This window comes from Oncorhynchus gorbuscha, linkage group LG07 (assembly GCF_021184085.1).
Source record: "Oncorhynchus gorbuscha isolate QuinsamMale2020 ecotype Even-year linkage group LG07, OgorEven_v1.0, whole genome shotgun sequence".
NCBI lineage: Eukaryota > Metazoa > Chordata > Actinopteri > Salmoniformes > Salmonidae > Oncorhynchus > Oncorhynchus gorbuscha.
Genome location: NC_060179.1, coordinates 47,230,172 through 47,248,575, shown reverse-complemented (window position 1 = coordinate 47,248,575; position 18,404 = coordinate 47,230,172). Strand labels below are relative to the sequence as shown.

The following is an 18,404-nucleotide window of genomic DNA, read 5'->3' as shown; positions in this document are numbered from 1 at the left end:
AATGTTTTTGTGGCGATGAGGCTGTGATTTTAGTTGTCTAACAAGAACATAGTATATTGTAATACCTTGCCTCGTAACTAGTTATGCCACAGGGAACCCAGAGAGCATGTCATAAAGACGGAAACACCCCTTTCTTCTCTGGTCTATAAAACATGTGAGTTAATAATTTACATATCAGACTAAGTTGACCACGCACAACAGACAAGGTCTACGAGTTGTCGTGGCCCCAAAACGCACCATGAAGTTGAAGAGGTGTCATATTGTGTTGGTCCGCGACGGACCTGTTGCCATTGTATTAAGTTCTAACCAATAACCTAGATCGTTTGTGTATGTGTATCTAATTTGATCATTTAGATTGTTAGTAAATAAATAATCAACTCAATTTGTGTGGTATGGAATGATTTGTGAGACCTGGGTTTGTGCAGATTATGCAACGTTCTGAATGAGACGGATAAGGAAATTCATTCATTAGTGACTGCTATGAAATCGATATATTCTGATATTCTTTGAGTTAATTTGGGAAACGGTAACTCAACGTTTCCCGTGGTGTCCCAGGTTTCTGAGTTAATTATTATATGATGAATTTTAATGATAAACATAGTTAATTATTCAATAAATAGCATGTCATCAGATTAACGACAACAAAAGACACGACACTAGATTTAACCACAGTGAAATTATTTTTCTTGAGTGATGTGCTATTTATTTTTCATTATCTTCATGTATATCCTGTATATCATGAGGATTCAGTACCCCATTCCTTATTATAGGGTGATAAAGAGTGAGCATGTTGTTTGCCAATGCATGATATACTGTAGGGTTATCAGTGTTATCAGTGGTAGGCAATGACCATTACCTTGGCCACCACTGTGATGAAGTGTGTTGTCGACCTCTCATAGTCCAGCATCTCCCCGGGCTTGATCCTCAGCACACCACTGTGTCGGTCTATGGCAAACTTACTGGATTGACCATTAGTCTGTCATGGCAGAAAGAAAAGGCATCATATTAAAAGCTTAAATACATACAGATGAGGTCAAACAGCAAAGAGCCTTTCAATCCTGAAGTCTCTCCATCCTGAAACCCCACCATCACCGCTCACTAAGGTAAATGTGAGCAGACATATCATGCCAGTAATCAGATAAATACATAACTACCCCACAAAGGACCATGGGAATTTGGACATAGAGTTAATACAAAATATGCATATCTATGTTTGGATATAAAGAGGCCATATGCCCTGAATAGGGGCAGGCGGGTAAAAAGCTGGTGTGTCCAGATGTGCTTTGCATCAATGTCCAGCTATGCTCTGCTCCTAATAGCACGTCCCCACACAAAGTGCACACCAACATTCCCCACCATCTCTGGCCAAAACAGCCCTCTAAGCCACCAACACCAATGATTTAATTGAATTAATGTGATTTAATCCCCCTGGCTGATGAGCCCAATAACTACATACTCTAGTGCGCATACAGACAAGTACACGTGCGTGTAAACACACACACACACACACACACACACACACACACACACACACACACACACACACACACACACACACACACACACACACACACACACACACACACACACACACACACACACACACACACACACACACACACACACACACACACACACACACACACACACACACAGGACTGTTTTGCTAGCACAGACTAGAATATGTTCCAGAAGCAATGGATTACAAGCAACATCCGCACTGAGCTAAAGGCTAGAGCTTCCATTCAAGAAGTGGGACAATAATCCGGATGCTTATAAGAAATCCCACTACGCCCTCTGACGAACCATCAAACAGGCAAAGCTTCAATGAAGGGCTAAGATCGAATCCTACTATGCCATCTCTGGCACTCATCGGATGTGGCAGGGCTTGAAAAATATCACAAATTATTACATTTACATTACATTTAAGTCATTTAGCAGACGTTCTTATCCAGAGCGACTTACAAATTGGTGCATTCACCTTATGACATCCAGTGGAACAGTCACTTTACAATAGTGCATCTAAATCTTAAAGGGGGGGGGGTGAGAGGGAATACTTATCCTATCCTAGGTATTCCTTAAAGAGGTGGGGTTTCAGGTGTCTCCGGAAGGTGGTGATTGACTCCGCTGTCCTGGCGTCGTGAGGGAGTTTGTTCCACCATTGGGGGCCAGAGCAGCGAACAGTTTTGACTGGGCTGAGCGGGAGCTGTACTTCCTCAGTGGTAGGGAGGCGAGCAGGCCAGAGGTGGATGAACGCAGTGCCCTTGTTTGGGTGTAGGGCCTGATCAGAGCCTGGAGGTACTGAGGTGCCGTTCCCCTCACAGCTCCGTAGGCAAGCACCATGGTCTTGTAGCGGATGCGAGCTTCAACTGGAAGCCAGTGGAGAGAACGGAGGAGCGGGGTGACGTGAGAGAACTTGGGAAGGTTGAACACCAGACGGGCTGCGGCGTTCTGGATGAGTTGAAGGGGTTTAATGGCACAGGCAGGGAGCCCAGCCAACAGCGAGTTGCAGTAATCCAGACGGGAGATGACAAGTGCCTGGATTAGGACCTGCGCCGCTTCCTGTGTGAGGCAGGGTCGTACTCTGCGGATGTTGTAGAGCATGAACCTACAGGAACGGGCCACCGCCTTGATGTTGGTTGAGAACGACAGGGTGTTGTCCAGGATCACACCAAGGTTCTTAGCGTTCTGGGAGGAGGACACAATGGAGTTGTCAATCATGATGGCGAGATCATGGAACGGGCAGTCCTTCCCCGGGAGGAAGAGCAGCTCCGTCTAGCCGAGGTTCAGCTTGAGGTGGTGATCCGTCATCCACACTGATATGTCTGCCAGACATGCAGAGATGCGATTCACCACCTGGTCATCAGAAGGGGGAAAGGAGAAGATTAGTTGTGTGTCGTCTGCATAGCAATGATAGGAGAGACCATGTGAGGTTATGACAGAGCCAAGTGACTTGGTGTATAGCGAGAATAGGAGAGGGCCTAGAACAGAGCCCTGGGGGACACCAGTGGTGAGAGCGCGTGGTGAGGAGACAGATTCTCGCCACGCCACCTGGTAGGAGCGACCTGTCAGGTAGGACGCAATCCAAGCGTGGGCCGCGTAGGAGATGCCCAACTCGGAGAGGGTGGAGAGGAGGATCTGATGGTTCACAGTATCGAAGGCAGCCGATAGATCTAGAAGGATGAGAGCAGAGGAGAGAGAGTTAGCTTTAGCAGTGCGGAGCGCCTCCGTGATACAGAGGAGAGCAGTCTCAGTTGAATGACTAGTCTTGAAACCTGAGTGATTTGGATCAAGAAGGTCATTCAGAGAGAGATAGCGGGAGAGCTGGCCAAGGACGGCACGTTCAAGAGTTTTGGAGAGAAAAGAAAGAAGGGATACTAGTCTGTAATTGTTGACATCGGAGGGATCGAGTGTAGGTTTTTTCAGAAGGGGTGCAACTCTCGCTCTCTTGAAGACGGAAGGGACGTAGCCAGCGGTCAGGGATGAGTTGATGAGCGAGGTGAGGTAAGGGAGAAGGTCTCCGGAAATGGTCTGGAGAAGAGGGGAGGGGATAGGGTCAAGCGGGCAGGTTGTTGGGCGGCCGGCCGTCACAAGACGCGAGATTTCATCTGGAGAGAGAGGGGAGAAAGAGGTCAGAGCACAGGGTAGGGCAGTGTGAGCAGAACCAGCGGTGTCGTTTGACTTAGCAAACGAGGATCGGATGTCGTCGACCTTCTTTTCAAAATGGTTGACGAAGTTGTCTGCAGAGAGGGAGGGAGGGGGGAGGGGGGAGGAGGATTCAGGAGGGAGGAGAAGGTGGCAAAGAGCTTCCTAGGGTTAGAGGCAGATGCTTGGAATTTAGCGTGGTAGAAAGTGGCTTTAGCAGCAGAGACAGAGGAGGAAAATGTAGAGAGGAGGGAGTGAAAGGATGCCAGGTCCGCAGGGAGGCGAGTTTTCCTCCATTTCCGCTCGGCTGCCCGGAGCCCTGTTCTGTGAGCTCGCAATGAGTTATCGAGCCACGGAGCGGGAGGGGAGGACCGAGCCGGCCTGGAGGATAGGGGACATAGAGAGTCAAAGGATGCAGAGAGGGTGGAGAGGAGGGTTGAGGAGGCAGAATCAGGAGATAGGTTGGAGAAGGTTTGAGCGGAGGGAAGAGATGATAGGATGGAAGAGGAGAGAGTAGCGGGGGAGAGAGAGCGAAGGTTGGGACGGCGCGATACCATCCGAGTAGGGGCAGTGTGGGAGGTGTTGGATGAGAGCGAGAGGGAAAAGGATATAAGGTAGTGGTCGGAGACTTGGAGGGGAGTTGCAATGAGGTTAGTGGAAGAACAGCATCTAGTAAAGATGAGGTCGAGCGTATTGCCTGCCTTGTGAGTAGGGGGGGAAGGTGAGAGGGTGAGGTCAAAAGAGGAGAGGAGTGGAAAGAAGGAGGCAGAGAGGAATGAGTCAAAGGTAGACGTGGGGAGGTTAAAGTCGCCCAGAACTGTGAGAGGTGAGCCGTCCTCAGGAAAGGAGCTTATCAAGGCATCAAGCTCATTGATGAACTCTCCGAGGGAACCTGGAGGGCGATAAATGATAAGGATGTTAAGCTTGAAAGGGCTGGTAACTGTGACAGCATGGAATTCAAAGGAGGCGATAGACAGATGGGTAAGGGGAGAAAGAGAGAATGACCACTTGGGAGAGATGAGGATCCCGGTGCCACCACCCCGCTGACCAGAAGCTCTCGGGGTGTGCGAGAACACGTGGGCGGACGAAGAGAGAGCAGTAGGAGTAGCAGTGTTGTCTGTGGTGATCCATGTTTCCGTTAGTGCCAAGAAGTCGAGGGACTGGAGGGAGGCATAGGCTGAGATGAACTCTGCCTTGTTGACCGCAGATCGGCAGTTCCAGAGGCTACCGGAGACCTGGAACTCCACGTGGGTCGTGCGCGCTGGGACCACCAGATTAGGGTGGCCGCGGCCACGCGGTGTGGAGCGTTTGTATGGTCTGTGCAGAGAGGAGAGAACATTGATAAACAGACACATAGTTGACAGGCTACAGAAGAGGCTACGCTAATGCAAAGGAGATTGGAATGACAAGTGGACTACACGTCTCGAATGTTCAGAAAGTTAAGCTACGTAGCAAGAATCTTATTGACTAAAATGATTAAAAATGATACAGTACTGCTGAAGTAGGCTAGCTGGCAGTGGGTGCGTTGTTGACACTACACTAATCAAGTCGTTCCGTTGAGTGTAATAGTTTCTGCAGTGCTGCTATTCGGGGGCTAGCTGGCTAGCTAGTAGTGTTGTTTACGTTACATTGCGTTAAAAGAACGACAATAGCTGGCTAGCTAACCTAGAAAATCGCTCTAGACTACACAATTATCTTTGATACAAAGACGGCTATGTAGCTAGCTACAATCAAACAAATCAAACCGTTGTACTGTAATGAAATGAGAATGTGATACTACCTGTGAATGCGACCGGGTTGTTGAGTTCTATTCAGTAGACATTGGCTAGCGTTGGCTAGCTGTTGGCTAGCTAGCAGAGTCTCCTACGTTAAGGACGACAAATAGCTGGCTAACTAACCTCGGTAAATTAAGATAGTCACTCTAAGACTACACACTCTAAACCTAAACAACACAATTATCTTGGATACGAAGATACGAAGACAGCAAAGACAGCTATGTAGCTAGCTAACACTACACTAATCAAGTCGTTCAGTTGAGTGTAATAGTTTTTCCAGTGCAGCTAATCAGTGGACGTTAGCTAGCAAAAATTATAAAGGGAAATCCAGCAGCCAGCTGCCCAGTGACACGAGCCTACCAGACAATCTAAATGACTATGCTTGCTTCGAGGCAAGCAATACTGAACCATGCATGAGAGCACCAGGCATCACAGAAACCCTGAACCCACTTCAATGTGTATATCACCCAAACAGATCCACAGATGATTCAATCTATTTTGCACTCCACACTGCCCTCTCCCACCTGGACAAGAAGAACACCTATGTGAAAATGCTGTTCATTGACGACAGCTCAGCGATCAACACCATAGTCCCTTCCAAGCTCATCACTAAGCTCAGGACCTCCCTCTACATTTGGATCCTGGACTTCCTAACTGGCCACCCCCAGGCGGTAAGGGTAGGCAACAACAAATCCGCCACGCTGACCCTCAACATGGGGGCCCCTCAGGGGTGTGTGTTTAGTCCCCTCCTGTACTCCCTGTTTTTATCCACGACTGCGTGGCCGCGCACGACTCCAACACCATCATCAAGTTGGTTGACGACACGACTGGGGTAGGCCTGATCAGTGACGACAATGAGACAACAACCTCTCCTAAACGTCAGCAAGACAAAGCATGCCCCCTTACACATTGACAGGGCTGAAGTGGAGCGGGTTGAAAGCTTGCTGTTCCTCGGTGTCCACATCACTAAGGAATTAACATGGTCCACAAATACCAATACAGTTGTGAAGAATGCACGACAATGAGGGAAGGGCCCTCAGATCCTCAAAAAGTTATACAGCTGCACCATTGAGAGCATCTTGACTGGCTGCATCACCGCTTGGTGTAGCAACTGCTTGGCATCCGACCACAAGGCGCTACACAGGGTAGTGTGTACAGCCTAGTACATCACTGAGAACGAGGCTCCCTGCCATCCAGGACATCTATACCAGGCGGTGTCAGAGGAAGGCCCTAAAATTGTCAAAGACTCCAGCCACCCAAGTCAGACTGTTCTCTCTACTACCGCACGTCAAGCGGTACCGATGCATGAAATCTGGATCCAACCAGGACCATGAACAGCTTCTATCCCAAAGACATGAGACTGCTAAATAGTTAACCAAATGCCCCCCATTTGCGTATTTGCATAAACTATTTTAACTCATCACATATGCTGTTGATACTACTTATTATCTATCCTGTTGCCGAGTCCATTTTCCCTACAATGCCTTCAGAAAGTATTCACTTGACTTCATCCATGCTTTGTTGTGTTAGTCAGAATTTAAAATGTATTAAATTGAGATGTTTGTTACTGGCCCACACACAATACCCATAGTGTGAAATTGGAGAAAAAAAGTCGACATTTTTACAAATTAGTTAAAAATGAAAATCTGAAATTTCTTGAGTCAAAAAGTATTCAATCCCTTTTTTATGGCAAACCTAAGTAAGTACAAATGTGCTTAACAAGTCACATAATAAGTTGCATGGATTCCCTCTATGTGCAATAATAGTGTTGAAGATAATTGTTTATGACTAGCTCTTCTCTGTACCCCACACATACAATTATCTGTAAGGTCCATCAGTTGAGCAGTGAATTTCAAACAAAGATTCAACCATAAAGACCTTCATTGCCTCGCAAAGAAGGGCACCTGTTGGTAGATGGGTTAAACTAAAAAAGCAGACATTGAATATCTCTTTGAGCATGCTGAAGTTATTAATTACACTTTAGATGGTGTATCAATACACCCAGTCACAACAAATATACATACGTCTTTCCTAACTCAGTTGATGGAGAGGAAGGAATCTGCTCAGGGATTTCACTATGGGACCAATGGTGACTTTAAAAAAGTGATAGAGTTTAATGGCTGTGATACGAGAACACAGAGGATGGATCAACAACATTGTAGTTACTCCACAATAGTAACCGAAATGACAGTGAAAAGAAAGAAGCCTGTACAGAATACAAATATTCCAAAACATGCATTTGCAACAAGGCACTAAATTACTATCAATTATATTTTAGTCCAAAATACAAAGTGACTTGTTGCACATTTTGTTGTGTTACAGCCTGTATTCAATACCCCATAATGACAAAGTGAAAACAGGTTTTCAGAATGGTTTGCAAATGTATTGAAAATGACATACAGAAACATTAATTTGCCTAAGTATTCACACCCATGCGTCAATACTTTGTAGAAGCACCCTCGGCAGCGATTACAGCTGTGAGTATTTCTGGGTAAATCTCTAAAAGATTTACCACCTGGATTGTGCAACATTTTTAAGTGGATTTAAGTCAAAAAAGGTAACTCATCCAACCAGGAACATTTACTGTCTTCTTGGTAAGCAACATCAGTGTAGATTTGGCCTTGTGATTTAGGTTGTCCTGCTGAAACGTGATTTCATCTTCCAGTGTCTGGAGGAAAGCCAACTGAAAAATGCTTTCCTCTAGGATTTCCTCTAGGATTTTGCCCGTGCTTAACTCCATTCCATTTCTATTTAATCCTGAAAAACTCCACAGTCCTTAATTATCACAAGCATACCCATATGTAGCAGTGTGATGTTGTTCCCATAGATCATGCACCAAGTTACACACAAGGACCAATTCAAATAGGCCAGGTCAAGAGGGGATGTAAATAATTTGATAATAATTATAATTCAGTGTGTGTGTGTTTATTTAATTACAGCTGCATAGCTAATGTTTGTCTTTGTTGTACAAACACTTTTTCATATCAATATCGTACATACATGTGATTGTAAAAGTTTTGTATATTTTGGTTTGGCCCATCGCGGGTTATCTGTATTTACATACCCCCTGATTATTCTCTTTTGCCTGACCTTTGGCTAGCAAGGTACAGTGCCTTGCGAAAGTATCCGGCCCCCTTGAACTTTGCGACCTTTTTGCCACATTTCAGGCTTCAAACATAAAGATATAAAACTGTATTTTTTTATGAAGAATCATTAACAAGTGGGACAAAATTATTCAGCCCCTTTACTCTCAGTGCACCAAATCCGGCTTTAAACTTCTTCACAACAGTATCTCGGACCTGCCTGGTGTGTTCCTTGTTCTTCATGATGCTCTCTGCGCTTTTAACAGACCTCTGAGACTATCACAGTGCAGGTGCATTTATACTGAGACTTAATTACACACAGGTGGATTGTATTTATCATCATTAGTCATTTAGGTCAACATTGGATCATTCAGAGATCCTCACTGAACTTCTAGAGAGAGTTTGCTGCACTGAGAGTAAAGGGGCTGAATAATTTTGCAGTTTTTGATTTTGTTAAAAAAGTTTTAAATATCCAATAAATGTCGTTCCACTTCATGATTGTGTCCCACTTGTTGTTGATTCTTCACAAAAAAATACAGTTTTATATCTTTATGTTTGAAACCTGAAATGTGGCAAAAGGTCGCAAAGTTCAAGGGGGCCGAATACTTTCGCAAGGCACTGTATGTTGTCCTTGGCTCCGAAATTATTTAATTTAAAACCGTCATAATGTTACAAAATGTACTGTTATGCTACCATAAATCGGTTGCAAATTGGATAATATAATGATTTATGTTAACAAGTTTCACAAAGCTCGCTAACTAAGGTATCTATTGTAACTTGTGAGTACTTGGGACAGTGTTTGAGTGAGTGGCCATGTGCTTGCGCAGGTGCCTGAGATCTAGGACTGCGCCAGGCGTTAACATAATTTTATTTTGTCCGAATTATGTTCTGTATCATTTTGCTTGTATTGTATGGTGTGCTGTTGTACATTGAATGTGTGCACGCAGCACCTGTTATTTCCTTTTGGCGCACTTTTGCATGACCTTCGGCTAGCAAGGTGCCTGAGAGCTAGGACTGTGCCGAGGGTTAACATAATGTGTGTTGTCTCTTTGTGTGCAGGGAAAATAAAAAATAATTCAACTAGCAGACCTTCAGTTGTATCAGCGTCCTAATTAAAAGTACACACAGGATGAACCACGCTACACATACATGATGCAGCCACTACTATGCTTGAAAATATGGAGAGGTACTCAGTAATGTGTTGTATTGGATTTGCCCCAAACATAACACTTGATATTCAGGACAAAAAGTGAATTGCTTTGCCATGTTTTTTTGCAGTATTACTTTTGTGCCTTGTTGCAAACAGGATGCATGTTTTGGAATATTTTTATTTTGTTCAGGCTTCCTTCTTTTCACTGTCAATTAGGTTAGTATTGTGGAGTAACTACAATGTTGTTGATCCATCCTCAGATTTCTCCTATTACAGCCATTAAACTCTGAACTTCATTGGACTCTATGTAAACTGGAAACCACATATCCTGAGGCAGCATTTATTGTAGCTGGGGATTTTAACTAGGCTAATCTGAAAACAAGGCTCCCTAAATTATATCAGCATATCGAATGCACGACCCTGGCTGGTAAAACCCTGTATCATTGTTACTCTAACTTCCGCATCGCATATAAGGCCCTCCACCACCCTCCTTTCGGCAAATCTGACCATGACTCCAATTTGTTGCTCCCAGCCTATAGACAGAAACTAAAACAGGAAACGCCCGTGCTTAGGTCTGTTCAATGCTTTCAATGCTGGTCCGACTAATCAGATTCCACGCTTCAAGATTGCTTCGATCACGTGGACTGGGATATGTTTCCGCATAGAGTCGGACAATAACATTGATGAATACGCTGATTCGGTGAGCGAGTTTATTAGCAAGTGTGTCAGTGATGTTGTACCCACAGCGACATTTAAAACCTTCCCCAAACAGAAACCGTGTATTGATGGCAGCATTCGCACAACACTGAAAGCTCGAGCCACTGCTTTTAATCAGGGCAAGGTGACCGGAAAAATGACCGAATACAAACAGTGTCGCTATTCCCTCCGCAAGGCAATCAAACAAGCTATGCATGTATAGAAACAAAGTAGAGTCACAATTCAGTGGCTCAGACAAGAGAGATATGTGGCAGGGTCTACAGTCAATCACGGACTACAAAAATAATTATTGCTCCCAGACAAACTAAACAACTTATTTGTTTGCTTTGAGGACAATTACAGTGCCACCGACACGGCCCGCTACCACAACCTGCTGGCTCTCCTTCACAGCAGCCAATGTGAGTAAAACATTTAAACGTGTTAACCCTCGCAAGGCTGCCGGCCCAGACGGCATCCCTAGACACGTCCTCAGACCAGCTGGCTGGTGTGTTTATGGACATATTCAATCAATCCTTATCCCAGTCTGCTGTTCCCACATGCTTCAAGAGGGCAACCATTTTCCTTTGTTCCTGTTCCCAAGAAAGCTAAGGTAACTGAGCTAAATGACAATCGCCCCATAGCACTCACTTCTGTGATCATGAAGTGCTTTGAGAGACTAGTCAAGGACCATATCACCTCCACCCTACCTGATACCCCAGACCCACTCCAATTTGCTTACCACCGCAATAGTTCCACAGATGAAGCAATCGCAATTACACTGCACACTGCCCTAACCCATCTGGACAAGAGGAATACCAATGTAAGAATGCTGTTCATCGACTACAGCTCAGCATTTAACACCATAGTACCCTCCAAAATCATGATTAAGCTCGAGATCCTGGGTCTCGACTCCACCCTGTGCAACTGGATCCTCGACTTCCTGACGGGCCGCACCCAGGTGGTGAGGGTAAGAAAAAACATCTCCACCCCGCTGATCCTCCACACTGGGGCCCCACAAGGGTGCCAGTGTTGTACTCCCTGTTCACCAATGGCTGCGTGGCCATGCACGCCTCCAACTCAATCATCAAGTTTGCAGACGACCCCACAGTGGTAGGCTTGATTACCAACAACGATGAGACCGGGAGGAGGTGAGGGGCCTCAGAGTGTGGTGTCAGGAAAATAACCTCACACTCAATGTCAACAAAACAATGGAGATGATGGTGGAATTCATGAAACAGCAGAGGGTGCACCTCCCTATCCACATCAACGGGACAGTAGTGGAGAAGGTGGAAAGTTTTAAGTTCTTCGGCGTACACATAACGGACAAACTGAAATGGTCCACCCACACAGACAGCGTGGTGAAGAAGGCACAGCAGCGCCTCTTCAACCTCAGGAGCCTGAAGAAATTTGGTTTGTCACCAAAAACACACAAACTTCTACAGATGCACAATTGAGAGCATCCTGTCGGGTTGTATCACCGCCTGGTACGGCAACTGCTCCATCCACAACTGTAAGGCTCTCCAGAGGGTAGTGAGCACTGCACAATGCATCACCGGGGGCCAATTGCCTGCCCTCCAGGACACCTACACCACCCGATGTCGCAGGCAGGCCAAAAAGATCATCAAGGACAACAACCACCCGAACCACTGCCTGTTTACCCTGCTATCATCCAGAAGGACAGGTCAGTACAGGTGCATCAAAGCAGGGACCGAGAGACTGAAAAACAGCTTCTATCTCAAGGCCATCAGACTGTTAGTAATGGACATTTGGATGTAATAAATGTATCACTAGCCACTTTAACAATGCCACTTTATATAATGTTTACATACCCTACATTACTCATCTGATATGTATATACTGTACTCTATACCTTCTACTGCATCTTGCCTATGCCGTTCGGCCATCGCTCATCCATATATTTTTTATGTACATATTCATTCCTTTAGAATTGTGTGTATTAGGTAGTTGTTGTGAAATTGTTAGATTACTTGTTAGTTATTACTGCATGGTCAGAACTAGAAGCACAAGCATTTAGCTTCACTCACATTAACATCTGCTAACCATGTGTATGTGACAAATAAAATTTGATTCGATCATTTTACCTGTGCTGGTTATATTATTATTACGATTCTACTTTTACAAAAGAAGCTGTAACTGGACTTTAATAATTACTATAACTAATCGAATCTACAAATGAAGGTGATGAAGGGAAACATTTTTTCTCTGACTGTAGAATTACACAAAATCCTTGACTCTATTTACACAAACAAGTATTGTTGTTATTTTTTTAAATGGATATATATCCACTAATATTTCTTCATGCAAATAATCTTTTATAATAGTTTATGCATTATTTATCATTTGTTGGTACTTATTTTTTCTGCACCTTGCGGGTTGATATGCATCTGATGCACATGCTAAATAGTGTTAAGCAAATATTTACTTACTTAGGCCATAACAAAGTGCAAGCAAATACTTACTGACATTTCAGCTTTACATTTTTTATCATTTGTAAACATTTTCAAAAACATATTTCCACTTTGACATTAAGGGGTATTGTGTGTAGGCCAGTGACATACAATCCAAATGTAATCCATTTGAAATTCAGGCTGTAAGACAACAACAGCAAAAAGTAGGGGTGTGAATACTTTCTGAAGGCACTGCATGTTTGGGGCAAATTCAATACAACACATTACTACGTACCACTCTCCATATTGTCAAGCATAGTAGCAGCTGCATCATGTCATAGGTAAGCTTGTAATTGTTAAGGACTGGGGAGTTTTTCCAGGATGAAAAAATAAACAGAATGGAGCTAAACACAGGCAGTCCTAGGGGAAACCCTACTTTAGGCTGCATCACACCAGACACTGGGAGAGGAATTCACCTTTCAGCAGGACAATAATCTAAAACACAAGGCCAAATATGTATTGGAGTTGCTTACCAAGAAGACAGTGAATGTTCCTGAGTGGCCTTGTTACAGTTGGACTTAAATCTACTTGAAAATCTATGGCTAGACCTGACATTGGTTGTCTAGCAATGATCAACAACCAATTTGATAGAGCTTGAATTATGTTTTAAAGAATAATGGGTAAATGTTCCCCGATCTAGGTGTAGAAAGCTCTTAGAGATTTACCTAGAAAGACTCACACCAGTAATCCCTACCAAAGGTTATTCTACAAATTCAAGGGTGTGAATACTTATGTAAATTAGATTTTTCTGTATTTCATTTCCAATACCTTTGCAAAATTTCTAAAAACATGTTTTCACTTTGTCATTATGGGCATTGCCATTGGCATCATGGAGTTGCATTAAGATAAATCCCATGCAGCCTTGTTTAAACATTGGAATGTGAGATATAATCTACACCTTGATTAGGCAGATAGAAATCATAATTATTTTATTTGAGGGTAATTGTTTATATATAGCCTACACATTCTCGTTCTTAACTTCTAATGCAAGTAGGATGGGTGTGGCTTCCTGACAATGATTAAGAGCAGCTGATCACCAATTTGATAGCTCCAACAAAGTTACACCCCTGAAACCAACAAAACATCAACTATGTGGGATTCGGCTATGGCCGGTTAACACCTGATCTGATTGAATCTAGGCCTGAGGGCAGACCTGCAATGACCTCCTGGGTGGGCACTGGTTAAAGGGGTTTATCCCAGCCAGATGTTACAGTACCTGTAGATAGAAGGTGATCGAGCCTCCAGAGCCTGTATCCCGATCCACAGCCAGCACTTTGTAGATACTGCTCCCACTTTCAGAGTTCTAGGAAAAGTAGGGAAAACCACAGAGAAGAGAATGTAGGGCATGACATGTAGCACAAATTGAATAGGCTAGAGTAGAGTGATCGCTGTGTTGGTTTAACCTCATTTGGAGGAGAACCTTTTCCGCTGGTTAGACTTTCTCTAGGATTTTGCAGTTTTCATGTGAACTGACACCCATTCAAATGACCATGAACGTAACAATGGTTGATATAATTACTTCTAGTTGGACTTGACGCAATAGGGAATAAGTGACATCTTGTCATCAGCTAAGACAGCTATACTCTCTAAAGCCCATGGGCGTTTGCCTGTTAGCTAATATAAGGAAAGTATAGCATCAATGGATGTGATTTTTTTTGTAATATGTTATTGCGTTCATTTTTCTAAATTAAATTATATTAGCCAACAGGAAAACATATATGTGTTCTATAATGATATTTGTACAAGGTCTGGACTTCCTATTATGCTCCCTATATGCACTGCCTGAAAAAAAACCTTAGACCAACATACATTTCAGGCTTTTCTGACCAGCATGGTCCAGCAGGCCTGAACAGCATGGTCTAGCTGGTTATGCTGGTTGACCAGCATGATCAGTCTGAAACGTTTCACACAGTTGCCATCTTGTGGACAAAATGTAGATTACAACTAGGATCCAATCTTAATCCTATCTTAATGTATGGTCTTTCTCTTGCATTTCAAAGATGATGGAACTATAAAAACAAAAAATGAAAACGCATGTTTTTTGTTTGTATTATATTTTACAAGATCTAATGTGTTATTTTGTCCTACATTAGATTCACATTTCCACAAACTTTAAAGTGTTTCCTTTCAAATGGTATCAAGAATATGCATAACCTTACTTTAGGTCCTGAGCTACAGGCAGTTAGATTTGGGTATTTCATTTTAGGTGAAAATTGAAAAAAGGGTACGATCTTATGCTACACAAAGATACATAACATCCATTTTTTTTTAAACTAATCCAATCTGTTAGTTGGACCCATTACAATTGTTGGATATCCCCACTTTTCCTGGATTCCAATAGGAATTAAATATCACTTTGCAAGTAAGCATAATATGACTTTATGCTGGTCACCAGCAAAAACAGTGAAAGCTGATCACCAGCAAAAATACAGCGAAAGGCTCATCACCAGAAAAACAAGCACTAGTCACCAGTATATGCGGTTGGCCAGCTTATGCTGTTCTATGCAGTTTTTTTAAGCAGGGAGATCTTGTCTTTCTGTACAGCATAACCCAAAAACCTGGACATAATGTCCAGTGCAGTATAGCTGTGCAAATTCCACTTTGGGAAGCATTATATACCGACTGTTGTATTTTAATTAATAGGGCTAGGCCCCTTTTTTCTCCACTTCCTGTCTGAAGGACGTACCCAAAGTAAACTGACTGTAGCTCAGGCCCTGAAGCCAGGATATGCATATATTTAGTGCCATTGGAAAGAAAACACTTTGAAGTTTGTAGAAATGTTAAAATGATGTAGGATAATATAACACAATAGATATGGTAGGAGAAAATGCATCTGAAAATTCATGTTTGTGTGCGTCACGAAGACATTATGCACCTGCTAAAATCGGTTTCCTATTGAACACACTTTTTTCAAGAAATAAATATTATAATTTGATTACTTTTTATGGTATCTGAGTAGGAAATAGAAACATATTTTGACTTGTTGAAACAAAGTTTATGGGTAGATGTTTAGATTCCTTTCTCTGCATGTTGAACAAGTGGATTACTCAAATCGATAGTGCCAACTAAACAGACTTTTTGGGATATGAAGAAGAATTTTATCTAACAAGACGACACTACATGTTATAGCTGGGACCATTTGGATGACAAATCAGAAGAATATTTTTAGAAAGTAAGTGAATATTTAATTGTTATATGTGAATGTATGTAACCTGTGCCGGTGGAAAAATATTTTGATGTGGGGTGCAGTCGTCAAACAATCGCATGGCTTGTTTTCGCTCTAATAGCTACTGTAAATCGGGCAGTGCAGTTAGATTAACAAGAATTTAAGCTTTCAGCCGATATAAAATTCACTTAAATGTACATAAATGTTTAAAATCCATAATATTTATGATTATTTATTTGAATTGCGCGCCCTGCAGTTTCAAAGGAAGTTGTCCCGCTAGACGCCTAGCTCTAAGAAGTTTTTAAAAACACTGAAATTAAAACACTTTTTTATATGAAGGCCACAATGTCTTACCTCTGGAACATCCAAAAAGGAGGGCAGGTTTTTGAACACTGGTCGTTCATCATTGGCATCCATGACAAACACTGTGACCTTTTCAGTGACCTGCAACAAGAGAGACAGGGAATTCAGTGACATATTATTTATGATTGACAGATAATTTATAGTGTCTATAATATATATATATATATATATTGTATTATATTTCATTTGTTTTACGTATTTTAAACCAAGCATAACTGAATATGCTTACCTTACTTCTGCCATCTGTGATACTGACAAGAACTTCAATAGAATCTAAAATCTTTAGTGGCAGAGAAAATAACATCTCTCAAAATACAGTAGTATATAAAAACTAAATTTAAGACATTGAGGCCACTGAATGTGAATGAAAGCTGCTCATCAGACTAGGATATATATATTATACTCATATATAATATATTTCATATGAACCAAACAGAAAACAATCAAACTGTATATGCTATATGTTGATGTAAGGTATACCTCTCTGTCCAGTTGTTCCACCAGAGTTATGTTTCCAGACTTGGCCTCCACTCTGAAGTATTCTTTGGCACCGGGTTCAAAGCTCAACCCATACCTCACCTCTTGGCCTTCCGGGTCGGTGCCATTGAGAGCATAGATCTCTGTGCCTGAGGAGCAAATGTATAATAATTTCATACCACGCTACATTCTCAATCTAAGCTGTGGTTGTAGAAAAAAAAACTGACAAACACTTGGGGAATTGGATAGGTTTGTTTCTGTAGATAAAGTCAAGTCTTAGGCACTGGTAGGGAGGAAGAGGAGGAAGGTCCACCGTTTTGGGGGGAAAAGTCTAAAACAATAATTGTCAAAAATGTCATCCCAGTAAAAGCATGTTATTGGCTCATCTCATCGGCTTTTCCCCCCTCAAAATAATTGTCATACATACTGTAAAACAAATCCTGTAAATTTTACAGTAAATTACTGGCAGCAAAGGAGCCAGTAAATGACTGTAGATTTACAGAACATTTACAGCATTTTACTGGAACACCTGACTACAGCAACATGCTGTATTTTCTAGAATGTACAGTACTATACTGGAAGCACAGCGGATAGTGAAATGTTGCAGATCTACAATGTAGGCAGCTCGTGCCAACAATTGACAGTATTTTCTGTTCTATGTACAGTTGAAGTCGGAAGTTTACATACACCTTAGCCAAATACTTTTAAACTCAGTTTTTCACAATTCACTGTCTTAGGTCAGTTAGGATCACCACTTTATTTTAAGAATGTGAAATGTCAGAATAATAGGAGAGAGAATGATCTACTTCAGCTTTTATTTATTTCATCACATTCCATCACATGGGTCAGAAGTTAAGATTCACTCAATTACTATTTGGTAGCATTGCCTATAAATTGTTGAACTTGGGTCAAACATTTCGGGTAGCTTTCCACAAGCTTCACAAAATAAGTTCCCCCTGACAGAGCACGTGTAACTGAGACAGGTTTGTAGACCTTGCTCGCACACGCTTTTTCAGTTCTACCCACACATTTTCTATAGGATTGAGGTCAGGACTATGATGGCCACTCCAATATCTTGACTTTGTTGTCCTTAACCTGTCTGATATCACAAATGTATGCGATATGATGAAATACAATCACGTTTAGACACACACACACACACACACACACACACACACACACACACACACACACACACACACACACACACACACACACACACACACACACACACACACACACACACACACACACACACACACACACACACACACACACACACACACACACAGAGACAAATCCATGATACCAATTGATTTATTATCGATAACAACTCACATTCTTTTCCACCATGGAAGACACAGGGCCATGAGACACCAGTCCAGTTCCACTAACCAGCATTATTTATTTTTATAATTTGAACAGGGTGAGGGAGCACAAAGCACACACAAGCTGCATTCAGTAACAATATTCTTATTTGTCTTTTAAATAAAAGGCAGTTGCTCCCTGACAACACAAGGAACTTTGATCGTATTAAAAGGGCAAGGGAGACTAGCCAATAGAAGCATATACTCAATCATA

At 42.6% G+C, this 18,404-nt stretch overlaps 1 protein-coding gene across 6 annotated transcripts in view; it reads right to left on the bottom strand.

Annotated features, from left to right (window-relative positions):
• Positions 1 to 18,404, bottom strand: part of LOC124039934 (cadherin-related family member 1-like) — a 181,698-nt gene that overhangs the window by 154,295 nt on the left and 8,999 nt on the right. For all 6 annotated transcript variants that reach the window (XM_046356503.1, XM_046356499.1, XM_046356502.1 and 3 more), the window contains 5 exons: positions 16,827 to 16,972; positions 16,576 to 16,626; positions 16,338 to 16,427; positions 14,034 to 14,120; positions 857 to 976 (listed from right to left, as the gene is read on the bottom strand). In XM_046356503.1, the coding sequence (XP_046212459.1) occupies positions 857 to 976; positions 14,034 to 14,120; positions 16,338 to 16,427; positions 16,576 to 16,626; positions 16,827 to 16,972 (494 nt within the window). The remainder of the gene's footprint in view (positions 1 to 856; positions 977 to 14,033; positions 14,121 to 16,337; positions 16,428 to 16,575; positions 16,627 to 16,826; positions 16,973 to 18,404) is intronic.